The sequence below is a fragment of the Emys orbicularis genome, chromosome 5 (assembly GCF_028017835.1).
Source record: "Emys orbicularis isolate rEmyOrb1 chromosome 5, rEmyOrb1.hap1, whole genome shotgun sequence".
Taxonomy (NCBI): domain Eukaryota; kingdom Metazoa; phylum Chordata; order Testudines; family Emydidae; genus Emys; species Emys orbicularis.
This window is the reverse complement of record NC_088687.1, coordinates 92272865-92285871: the sequence shown is the minus strand read 5'-3', so window position 1 is coordinate 92285871 and position 13007 is coordinate 92272865. Positions and strand designations below refer to the sequence as shown.

The following is a 13007-nucleotide window of genomic DNA, read 5'->3' as shown; positions in this document are numbered from 1 at the left end:
CTCCTCCACCCAAAAAAATTCTTGTGCTGTTTATAACCCACCAAACAGCTACCCACAGCTGATCTTTGTGATTCATGAAACCCACAGCTATGCCTGCTTTAATTTTTAGTGGGGGAGATCCCCAGATAATTTTGTAGCTCTGAAGGGAGGGTAAGGTCTGTTGTTCTAGGGCTGCTGAAAGCTGCCTTTCAGCTGTCTGCTGCTAAGCCAAAGGTGGGCAAACTACGGCTCACGGGCCACATCCGGCCCGCGGGACCCTCCTGCCCGGCCCCTAAGCTCCTGGCCCGGGAGGCTAGCCCCCGGCCCCTCACCTGCTGTTGCCCCTCCCCCACAGCCTCAGCTCACTGTGCTGCCGACACAATGCTCTGGGTGGCGGAGCTGCGAGCTCTTGCCGGGCAGCGCAGCTGTAGAGCCGCGGCCTGACCCGGTGCTCTGTGTTGCGCAGTGGCATGGCTGGCTCCAGCCGGGTGGTGCGGCTGCCTGTCCTGGTGCTCTGGGTGGCGTGGCTGTAGCGCTGCCAGCCACCTGTGCTCCAGGCAGTGCGGTAAGGGGGCAGAGAGTAGGGGGGTTGGATAGAGGGCAGGGGAGTTTGGGGTGGTGGTCAGGGGGCGGGGGTGTGGATAGGGGTCGGGGCGGTCAGAGGGCAGGGAACAGGGGGGTTGAATGGGGGCAGGGGTACTGGGGGGGCAGTCAGGAATGAGAGGAGGGGTTGGATGGGGCAGTGGGGGGCAGTCGGGGCGGGAGGTCCGGGGGTGGTCAGGGAACAGAGAGCAGGGGGAGGGTGGATGGAGCGGTGGGGGGGGGGGTGGATGGGGCAGGAGTCCTGGGGAGGCCGTCAGGGGGCGAGAAGGGGGCGGGGGCCTGGCCACTCCTGGTTGTTTGGGGAGGCACAGCCTCCCCTAACCGGCCAACCATACAATTTCGGAAACCCGATGTGGCCCTCAGGCCAAAAAGTTTGCCCGCCCCTGTGCTAAGCCAACTCTTCTGTTAAGGAGTCAGAGTGACCTCAGGCCACGAGAAATATCTCATTAGTGTGAGATACCTAGATCTAGTCATTTATGCTTGGGTCTTGGAGCAGGGGAAGTTTGTATTCCACACTGACTTGCTTTCTGCCTCAATTTCTCTGCTTGTAAAATGTAGGTAATAATCCTAACCTTCCCCACAATGATAGTCATGTGATTATCACTTGTTTGAAAAGCACCTCTTAAGTGCCGTGTATAATATTAGAAAGGGAGCTGAGGGAGGACCTTGAAGAGACAGTGGATAACATGGTGGAATATGTAGGACAGAGATGAGAATACTTGGGTTCTAGAGAGGGTGGTAGAGACAGTGTAACCCAGGAAGAAATAAGGCAGTGGACAGCAAAATGGGAGCAAATGTGAAAAAGAGGAAGATAGATGTTGCCTTCCAAACAGAGAATGATCAAAGATAGAAATGAGAACAAAATGGTGTGTAGATGAAAGTAAAGAACTAATAAGGAAAGGGAAGAAGCAAGAAAAGCACAGATTTTAGGTTAATGAATGTTATGTATTGTGCTTCCCTGGAGATTGAATATTTTTAGGGAAAATGATGGGATTTTGAGTGATTGTTACATTAATATTGTTGACTAGTTGGGGTTTTCTAGTTAAATTGGAAAAAAGACAGAGAAAAACACCTACTCTGTATGTATCCAGTCTTTGTGAATGAGAGCCCTAGCAGCCCGAGTCCCTACAATATATGGAGAATTGTCCCTTAATATATGTTTTTAAATACTCACTATGCACATTATCCATCATAATCATCTGGTCTTCAAAAAGCAACAGAGAGTCCTGTGGCACCTTTAAGACTAACAGATGTATTGAAGCATAAGCTTTCGTGGGTGAATGCCCACTTCGTCGGATGCATGTGTCTGTACTTGTGCAAGTTTCTTCATGAGGTTGATAGATTTCCATTCCATACGGCTAAATGCAGTGCCTTGCATGGTGTCAAGTATCAGAGGGGTAGCCATGTTAGTCTGGATGCATTCACTTCGTCGGATGCATTCACCCACGAAAGCTTATGCTCCAATACATCTGTTAGTCTTAAAGGTGCCACAGGAGACTCTGTTGCTTTTTACAGATCCAGACTAATACGGCTACCCCTCTGATAGCTGGTCTTCAGTTCTACCACAGCGGAGAAGTTTGATGTTAGCCTGAAAATTTGGAGAGAGGGATACCAAAGTCATTCTAATGGTCCTTTCAAAAATTCTAATGCCAGTCCTGTGCAATAGTGTGATGTGATTACTGGTGTGGGAGAGTAATAGCAAAATTGTTTCTGAGGCCCTTCCCAAAATGCAAAGGCTGTCATTGCATACAGTCATAAATGATAGAAACATCACACTGGAGTCTGACACTTTTTCTGATACTTTATCCAATTTAACTTCCCTGATAAACTCCATTAAGGGTTATTCAGGGTTATCACCAGCTGAAACCGAGGTATTTTCAGTCTGTGATGAAATGCTAGCAAAACTGTATCCAGCTTCTCCAGAGACCTTCTTTGTCAGTGATTTAAAGGTAGTGATAGAGGAAATAGAAGTTTCAATCTACAATTGTTGGTTGCTTGTTCTCAGGAGATTCTTGTAGGCAAGTGTTTTTAATTTGAATTTTCTTGTGGGTCACAAACAAATATAACCTGTGACAGTACTTAGTACTAAGGAGGTGATGGTGAGCTCTTTTCTCCCCTGTATTGAGAGCTCTAGCCTTAGGCCGTAAACAAACAAGGCAGGCAAAAGATCCAGGAACCGAAATCTCCACTGCCTTTCCCACAACCACTTCCTTCACCTCCTGCCCAGACCATGATCCAGCCAACCCAGCCCCTTAGTTGTCTTTCCTTTGAGCACAATGCAGCTTAAACAGATAAAATAACTCCCTTCCATTGCAAAGGTACACCAATTCATGGCTGTTTCAAAAGCAGCTGTTTCAAAATCTCTCTGAAAACAGTCTTTTTTCCTATTGAGTATATATCTGGATTTCTTGCCACTCCTTATAACCAGGTACTTCCCAGTGCTTTTGGTTGGTCTTGTCTGAGTCCCAGCAGTTGATTTTCTTTTGCTGTTCCAACCTTCCAGGCTAGTCGTCTGGAGAGTTAGAGATGTAGCTGTCTTTGGTTTGGATTTCCTGTACATTGCCTGCCTGCCTGCATAGGGGCCTGACCAGGAATTCTGGTCTTTTTCCAGTCCTTAGATGAGTATTGCATCCAGTCACATCAACTGTGGCCTTTTCATACCAGTGCACCAAACATGAGACTATCCCATGTCAAAGTCCCATCTTCTCTTTGCCACAGCATTTTTCTTCCTTCCTAGTTTGCTTTTCAAAATATTCAAGACAAGGTCGGTAATTCAAATGATCTTACCCCTTACTTTATTTTTGTTCTGGTAAGATTGTATAAAATTCTTTGTTGAAATTTGAATGCATGTTACTGTTTAGTTTAGAACAAAGTACTGGGCATCTTGAAATCTTTTCATATTGAAATTCTGTTCTTCTGTTAATCCAAGCTGAGATACCAGAGATTCTTCCCAAATAGCTTTGGAAACATCAGTTTCCAATATCAGATTGGGTAGAAGGAAGGAAGGAAGGAAGGAAAGAACAGTGTTAAGTCGGACCTTTACAAAGTAAAATCCTTTTGATATTTTCTGGTTTTAAAATAATTTCTAAACTCTGATCTTAATGCATTTTCCTCTGAGACAAGCAAATCTGGATATCTATAAAACAAAATGGATAGTACCTACAGGAGCACCAGAAGTAATGCATCAGTGACGTTAGGAAGCTTGTTGCCATTTTCTGAATCATTGACTTGGCCACCTGACACAATCAAATTATAACCTCTTTTTTCCCCCTAAGGAATGTGCAGGATATTAGAGGTGACAAAAATCCTTCATTATCCAAATAAGCAATATATTACTGTAATCTGTTTATGCCTGTTGTGTGGCTGCAATTTTGATAACTTGCACTCATGCATAAAATATTCCTCATTCGGTTAAAGCCAGTGGCTCTCAATCTTTCCAGACTATTGTACCCTGGCCCTTTCAGGAGTCAGATTTCTCTTGCGTACCCCAAGTTTCACCTCACTTAAAAACTATTTGCTTACAAAATCAGCCATAGAAATATAAAAGTGTCACAGCACACTATTACTGAAAAATTGCTTACTTTCTCATTTTTCCATATAATTATAAAATAAATAGTTTGGAATATAAATTTTGTACTTTAATTTCAGCGTATAGAGCAGTATAAACAAGTCACTGTATGAAATTTTAGTTTGTACTGACTTTGCTAGTGCCTTTTATGTAGCTTGTTGTAAAAGTATGCAAATATCTAGATGAATTGATGTACCCTCTGGAAGACCGCTGGATACCCCCAGAGGTATGTGTACCCCTGGTTGAGAACTACTGGTTTAAGCAATCAAGTATCAGGGGGTAGCCATGTTAGTCTGTATCTACAAAAACAACCAGACTCCTTGTTGGTTTAAGCAATGCTGCTTACAATTGACTGATGTAGCATATTTGATGCAAAGTATTGGTTAAAGGTACCCTTTGTATGTGTTAGCTGGCAGTATGGTAGTGTGCCTGAGAAAGCACATTGGCACATCAATAAGCCACATTATGGAATACCAATACTTAGATACTAACAAATTTATTTGAGCATAAGCTTTCGTGGGCTACAGCCCACTTCATCGGATGCATAGAATGGAACATATAGTAAGGTGATATATATACACACATACAGAGAACATGAAAAGGTGGGAGTTGCCCTACCAACTCTAAGAGGCTAATTAGTTACTAATAGTAATAGTTACTACTAACCTGTCAATACTTAGATGTTTCACTTTTGAATCTGTTTAGTAAGCTTCTTTACTTTTTTTAATGAGAATGTGCTTGTGCTTGGGGAAAACATTTAACATTGGGAGTACACTTGAAAAACACTTTTTTTGTCAATTTATACATGTCAATCATAATAACCATTAGTAATGAAGACATGATTGAACTCATGCTTTGGATTTTGAAAACATGTATGTATTTTGTATTTTGCATTTTGCGTTCTTGAATTTCTAAGATCTGTGCCTTTGCTGTACTTTGCATATGTGCTTTCTATTCCCTTTTTGTGCCTATTATTTACTCTTTTAAAGATATGTATTTGGACGGGATATTTTTTTCAAGCAACTTCTCAAATTTAATTTTTACCTCAGATTCATTTCTTTTCATTTTAAATGAACACAAACCACTCTGTCGTTTTTCTTGTATTGTTACCAAAAATAAATACATAAATTTAAATGGGGATGAACAAAATGGTGGAGGGGGGAATATTCTTTTAAAATATTGAATATTTTCAACTTAAAAGCGATAAATATAATAAAGTAAGCAGTGGCGTTTTCCCAGCTAGGCCACTGCCTTTAATGTTCTAGAGATTTTAAATTTTCAGATTTCCTCTTACAGTATGTCATCCAGTTATATATTTATTATTATTGTGACAAACAAATGGCTAGCAACTTTGAATTCAATCTGTTTAATGTATACAAATATAGTAGAGGTTTTCTAAGGCTGGCTAGGAGATAACTAAGCACTTGAAAGGAATAAATATTTTCTCCCTAAAGGTTGAACTGAGAGATAGAGAGATAGAACGTCTAGTACTAGCACTGGATGGTGGTCGCTCTCATGATGTTATATCTTTGGAATCCAGAAGTAAAAGTAACGAGAAGCTTATTGCCCATTTAAATTTGCAGGTAACACATTTATGCACATTCGTTTGTCAAATTTAGAAATACTAGCAACCTATAAATGACTTGTAGCTCCTCTTTTTAAAAAGTATGTTTTATGTTAGAAACAAGCTCAGCTTAAGATGCTTAATTTAAAATTGCATCATGTCTTTTGTTACCAGTTTATTTTTAAATGACTTAATGTTTATGTTTAGAATAGTTTCAGTTTATAACCCAAAGGTCTCAGTTTCTTACTAAAAATTTTGGTAAGACATCTGTGTTTAGAAACTTTCATTTTGTTATGTTCAAACTGTAAACTTTCTGTATGATGTTTGGACTAATTTGAAAACAGTAAAGTTTTTGTTCGGTCCTTTATATTTTTTCTGTGTGTGAGGGACTGAAACTGTGCACTGAAAAGAGAAGTTACTTACAATTAACTCTGATTCTTCAACTACATTGTCTTTGCATATACACTTGCGTCTTTGGCATCATAGGGTCAGAGAATCTGGAAAAGTGGTGCCTTTGAGCTATGCAATTCCCCCTAAACGTTCACATGTTCATAGCATGTGTATCAGGAGTATTAATCTGCAAAGGCAATTCTGACTGGGAAGTAGAAATAAGTATCTCAAGAAAAACTTTAAAATTAAAATTAGCAACTTTAAATAGTAACTGTTAAAGAATGCTGAAAAATTGAGATTCCAAAATTGAAAATAAATGTGTTTAAAAAGTAGAAAATTGCTTACATTGTTTAACTGAAGATCAGAATTAATGAAGTGAGTAATTTAGGCTGAAATCCTGCAAACACTCATGAAGGTGGGTAATTTTTCTCATGTGTGTTGTCTCATTGAAGTCAATTTTATAAACCCTTTGTACTTATTTTTTAAAATGGTACTGAGGGGTAAAACGAACACAGCACTAGACCTCTTAAAAGGAAGCATTTATTTTGTCTTAAGTTGCATTATTTTCCCGTATTCATAATGTAATAGCACAGTGAGATAATATGGAGTGGAGATTGCAGCTCCTGCTTTATAGGACTCCTGTAGCGAGGGAGCCCCCTAAGTCTGGGGAAATGAATGAGAGCATCTATATAGGGATATACATATCCCCATTTAATCCCCTCCCCCCATTTCTGCTGTGTTCCCTGATACTCTAGTTCCCCATAACATAAAGGGAACCAATGGGTCATGCTTTGTTCCCCTTGTACTGCTACTCCCCTTTACTACCCCCCACCCCTCATGTCTCCAGTGGTCCACGGAACGCATTTCCCTAGCTACTAGCAATGCTTGTCTAATGAGTCTCTGGGACTTATTAGAGCAAGCACTGCTGATAACTGTGTATCTAGTTAGCTTATATGGCCCCCATTACTGTAATATCTGAGCACCTCAGAATGTTTGTTTTATTTATTCTCACAACATCCTTGTGAACAATAGAAGTATCATTATCCCAGTTTACAGATATGGAACTGAGGCACAGAGAGACTAAGGGTATGTTTCAACTTTGAGATGGGGTGTGGTTCCTAGCCTGAGGAGACATACTCATGCTAGCCCTCATTGAGAGAGTATGCTAAAAATGCTGTGGCAGCACGATGGGCTAGCCACCCTGAATACTTGCCCATTGGAGACCCTACATACATACTCTGGGAAGCTAGCCCTTCCCACAGCTCATGTTGCCATGGCTACACTCTGTTTTTAGTATGCTAGCCTGATGAGTGCAAGTCTGTCTCCTCAAGCTAGGAATCACACCCCTATCTCCAAGTGTAGATATACCCAAAGTGGTTTGCCCAAGGTCATGCACACAGGAAGTCAAGGGCAGAGCAGCGAATCGAAACTGGGTCTCAAGAGTCCCAGGCTGGCCCATCCTTTTTCTCCAGGTAGGCAAACTCCTTCCCTAGGCTACAGGTGACATGGGTGGAAATTCAAGGAGGTCAGGAATGTGGAGGTAGTGATATCCCCCTCAGTACCTTGGGTGGGGGGAAAGGTATTGGGGTTGTCAAGGTACATAGTAGGAATGGGGAGAGGAGAGCAAGTGGGGACTTGTGAGGGACATAGATTCTCCATCCATTAATGCCCCCAAGGCTGTGGTAGGGGTGAATATGTGGAGACATGGATGCTCACCCATTAATGTCCTTCAGGAATGATGCAGGCTTGCAACCTCAATACTCCAGCTCCCTTAGCTTGACTATGCACTTCCCAGTTTTCTGATGTTTGTGCTTTTTATTACAATACTAAGGTCAGGTCTACACTAGCATTTACGTCGCTCAGGGGTGTGAGCGACATAAGTTATACTGACCTAAGCGCCGGTGTGGGCAGTGCTATGTAGGCAGGAGAGATTTTCCAGCCAACATAGCTACCATCTCTCATGGAAGTGGATTTATTATGCCGATGGGAGAGCTCTCTCCTGTCACCATAGAGCGTCTTCACCAGACGCGCTATAGTGGCGCAGCTGCATCACTGCAGCTGTGCTGATGTAGCGCTTCTAGTGTAGACTAGCCCTAAGCTTCTTTTAAAGGTGATAGTGGGTCTTAACTCCACACTTCTTGGTTTCTCGGCATTTGGGATCTGGGAATTAAATTCGTGTTCTGGTAGGGTACAAGGAGCTCAAGGCACTGCTGAGTGTCTACAACCTTAACTCCATGTTAATCTTTTTTTTTTTTTATGTTAACTTTTATTACATTTTAAGAATAGGAAAAACGGCAATTTTTTACAAGGAGAGATGTTTGTTTTTAATGTGTAAAGCAGGTATAGTGATTCAGAAGCAGTGGAAGAGGTATTCTACTATCTTCTTTAATAGTATTTGACAATTTTGTATTTAATATTACTGTTTGAATTATAAATACATCATAGGTTGAATATCTTCAGCAAACAAACAGAGAGCTTGAAAATCGCATACAAGACCTTTTGGACACCAAACAAAATGTCACTAGTGAAGTGGTTCATTTAAGCAATAAAAATGAAGAACTATGCCAAGAACTGAGTGAGATAGACCATTTGGCACAGCAGTTGGAAAGACACAAAGAAATTGTGCTTGAGACTGCAGATAAGGAAATTGGGGAAGCTAAGGTAAGCAAGTACTGTAATTTGCTATGTTGTTATGGATCTGATCCAACTCCCATTCAAGTCAGAGGAGTTGAATCTGCATTTAAAGGATACAAGGATTATTTTCCTACTACAGATCAAAACTTTATGAAATGTACTTAGAATGTTGTATAGAATTTCTCATTGAAAGGTGTGACTATCCTTACACCTTGATTAAATATATATTTTTGTTACTATGGCATCACAAAGCTTTGTATAGTACTATAAAGTACCATAAAAATTGGTTTGGGTTTCTCTCTTGGTGCTTTGTGTTTAAGATTTTGTTCTCTGTTCTATTAAGAATGAGCAGGAAAATGCACAAAATAGACCAGCGTGCATGCTAATGGAAGAGAGTTTATTTCTCTTATTTTGTCACTTTACTATTTTAGGCAAGACAGTTATTTAAAGAGTAGTTAGCTTCTAGAAGGAAGAAGACTGGTTTAAAAAATAATAATAAAAAAAAAATCCTGAGACCAAGAACTCCTGGGACAAGATAGATCTTTCTAACAATGATAATTGGGTTTGGAGGGTTCTGCTCTGAGGAATCAAGCAATAGCTCATTTAATCGCTATGTTCTAAGAGGAATATAAGTCTGTGTGCAGCAAATTTTAGACATTTTCAGTACTTCTGTGCTTTATTCAATAAATAGCATGGATATTAAGCTCTCGATCAAGTAAGTGATGACTAGTAAATTCTTAGGTATTAAGTTCAGCTTACGTTGCACTTTACTGTGTACATGTACTTAGAATTTAGCAAAGTAGAAATCACTTTCTAAGTAAATTGTATATTTCTCACAAAAATATTTTGTATATAATCTCAGGGGTATTTGATTTTAAAGGAATTATTATAATTTTGAATACTTAATTTTTATTAATATATGTTAACTTTGATTAATAGAAAGAAATTAAAAGAAAACATAGTGAAATACAGGATCTTGAAGAAACAATAACAAGACTTAAGTCAGTAAGTAAAACAACCTTTTCAAATTGAGGTTTCTTCAGGTAACTCCAATTAAGTTGTGATTTCTTTTTTTCTGTTTATCATATCTTGTATAGAATGTTTTAACATGCATTCATCCTTATGAGATAAATTGTTTAATTTACAGGAATGAAAAGATCGGTTAGCTTTTTTAAAACAGAAAATGTATATCGGCATGAATATCTTCTATAATATTTAAGAACTTTAATAAAATAGCTTAGAGAGTAGATTCCAAAGTTAAAAAGCTGAATGAGCCATCCTATCATTTTGTTATAAATTTGAATAAACTAAAGAAAACAATTCTGTAGACAAACGGTTTGGTTAAGCATTGTAGTTTTCTTTTTGTATTTGTTTCTACATGTTGTATTACAAAAGACTTTTCTGTGTAAAGTACAATCTTTTCCTTGAGTTTTCCCGGGTATCATTTCTCCTTCCCCAATGTCACAGTCCTTAATTTGTAATGGTATAATTATTTTCACCACACCCAAGTAGGACATTTCAGAGAATTTTCTTCATATAGAAACTGCTCAACCTCTTAATCAGGACTTCCAACTTTTTACCCAGCACTTGCTAGGTTGGAGACAAAGTTTAACAGTCCAGATGAAAAATACCTGTGTCCCCATGTCCTTTAAAGCCTGTCTCCTGTAGTTTAAAACAACACATCATGTAGTGGCACTGTTTAAGTATTGTATAAAATCAACTTTATATAAAATATGCTTTTAAAAAAGCATTCAATTAGTAGGATGATCTAATAATAGAAAAAATATGCACCAAATAGTATTTGAGCAGATACAGAACTGGTTGAATACAACAAAATATTGTCATACAAATTATTTAACTAATGCCAATTAAATTAATCAAATATTTTATATTTATGAAATACTGTTTGATCAGACCTGCTTACTAAAATCTCTTGCTTTAGTCATATTTTCTTTCCTTTGCTTGTTCCTCTCCACTTATTTTTTAAATTATTTTTCCCTCTTATAGCAGCAGAATGAAACTGACCTGATTCTTCTTAAGGCTTGTCTACACTTACTGGGAGTTCGACGTGCGGCGATCAATGAATCAGCGGTCGATTTAGCGGGACCCGCTAAATCAACCGCCGATCGCTCTCCCGTCCACTCCTGTATTCCACCTGAATGAGAAGCGCAAGGGGAGTTGACGGGAGACCGTCTCCAGTCGACATTGCGTAGTGTAGACCCCGCGGTAAATAGATCTAAATACATCGACTTCAGCTATATTATTCACGCAGCTGAAGTTGCGTAACTTAGATCAATCTCCTCCCGTAGTGTAGACAAGGCCTTAGTTTCATTGCTGACTGCAGAGTTCTGAATGCATAATAATAGCATAATGTATTTTTACTTTACACTTGATTATAGTAAAAAAATTGGCACCAAAACAATACATATTCATTAACATTTAAAATTTTGTACATGGGGTTGGTTAAACAGTAGCACCATCTGATCATAATTAGAAAGTTAATAAAATGTTAAATTATTTTATTTAAAATACTTTGCTTAATTTTTATTTAGTGACATTTTTAGGAATCTACTAACTTTTTCAGTACTTTTGTTTCAGGAGCTATGTTCATGTCGGAGAGAAAAAGAGAGGCTGGCTGATGAACTCTTTGGAAAAGCAGATGAAAAACAAAATTTTGAACTATTGTTAAACCAGCTTGAGCAAGAGAAACAAATGCTTTCAGAAAAAGTTGAAAACTTTGAAATTATAGGTAAATGTTTAAATATTGATTCCCTTAAATATATCTTTATTGTATATTTGTTGTGTTTTTTTAAGATAAAATCTTAAATATATTTATCCGTAAGTAGAAATAACACTAAATCAGGATCCTGTTATATTTGGAATAAAAATAATTGTATGAAGGCTTAAGGTTTTCCATCAAAATATTCCAGCACTGAAACTGTGCATGCATGATATAATTTAGCTGTAGAGTTGCATTTTTTTCTGCGTGAGGGGTGTACATACTTTCTATAGTGATTTTAGGCTTTATTTGTGCTAATCTTATTAACCCTGTAGATGATGCATGTCTGTCCTGAATAGTATACTCTAATTGTTAATGCAAAATAAATTGTTATGGAACTGCAGTATACTGACTGTGGCTACTGTTCTGTTTATTTTATTTTTTGTGTGTGTGTCTCTGTATGTGAGATTTTGTTGCATACCTTTCTAGCTGCAATATATTAGAAATACTTCTAAAACTTTTTACTCTTATATTAGGCAAATACAGTTAACTCTCTAGTTTTGTCAATAAGAAAATGTATTCTATCTTCACGATCAGATTTTGTTGTAATATTTGGTAATTGTTATTGTAACTTGAGTGTGCATTCCTTAAAATAGTCTCTTATTCATAGATACGCTAGTTTTGTTATTTCTTGCTTTCCTCTGCAGAACGAGAACTTGTCTTAGAAGTAGAGAGAATGAGGTTAGAATATGGTATAGCTTTTGGAGACAAGTCACCTTCTCGACTAGATGCATTTGTGAAGACTTTAGAAGAAGACAGGGATTACTATAAAAGAGAGCTAGAATATCTTCAAAAGATGATAAAACGAAGAGCTAGCCCATGCCGTAGGTCTCCAGAAAAGGTAACTCCCCCTTTATCAACGAATGGTGGAAAAAGCAATGCAGATCTGTTGCTGGAAATATATTAGTTCCATTCAAGAAGTGATCAAATATAATCTAAATATTAACTGCAGAAAATTATTTACCCTAATTATCTTTTTAAATTATATTCGCAACATGAATCATAAGTAACTGTGAACCATAATAATAATTTTCCCTCTTTTGATACTCACACCTTCTTGTCAACTGTTGAGAATAGGCCACTTCCACCTTGATTGAATTGGCCTTGTTAGCACTGACCCCCCACTTGGTAAGGCAACTCCCATCTTTTCATGTGCTGTAATATATATACTGCTTACTGTATTTTTCACTCCATGCATCTGATGAAGTAGGTTTTAGCCCACAAAAGCTTATGCCCAAATAAATTTGTTAGTCTCTAAGGTGCCACAAGGACTCCTGTTCTTTTTGGGGATACAGACTAACATGGCTGCTACTCTGAAACCTTCTTTTACTGTTGACATTTTTCAAGTCTTCCATTATTGCTCAATCTGTAGAAAAAGATTTCTATTTCAAATTTAAGAGGAAAGAAGCAAGAGAGATCTAAGGGTATGTCTATCTGGGTATCTAAGGTACCCTAACACGTAAGTATCTATACAACAATTAAAAATCCAC

General features: G+C 38.5%; 1 protein-coding gene across 1 annotated transcript in view; it reads left to right on the top strand.

Moving 5' to 3' along the window:
* The window catches only part of CEP135 (centrosomal protein 135), a 96163-nt gene that overhangs the window by 23437 nt on the left and 59719 nt on the right, over positions 1 to 13007 (top strand). The window contains exons 7-11 of the mRNA XM_065405725.1: positions 5605 to 5733; positions 8550 to 8765; positions 9678 to 9743; positions 11337 to 11487; positions 12165 to 12358. Of these exons, the coding sequence (XP_065261797.1) occupies positions 5605 to 5733; positions 8550 to 8765; positions 9678 to 9743; positions 11337 to 11487; positions 12165 to 12358 (756 nt within the window). The remainder of the gene's footprint in view (positions 1 to 5604; positions 5734 to 8549; positions 8766 to 9677; positions 9744 to 11336; positions 11488 to 12164; positions 12359 to 13007) is intronic.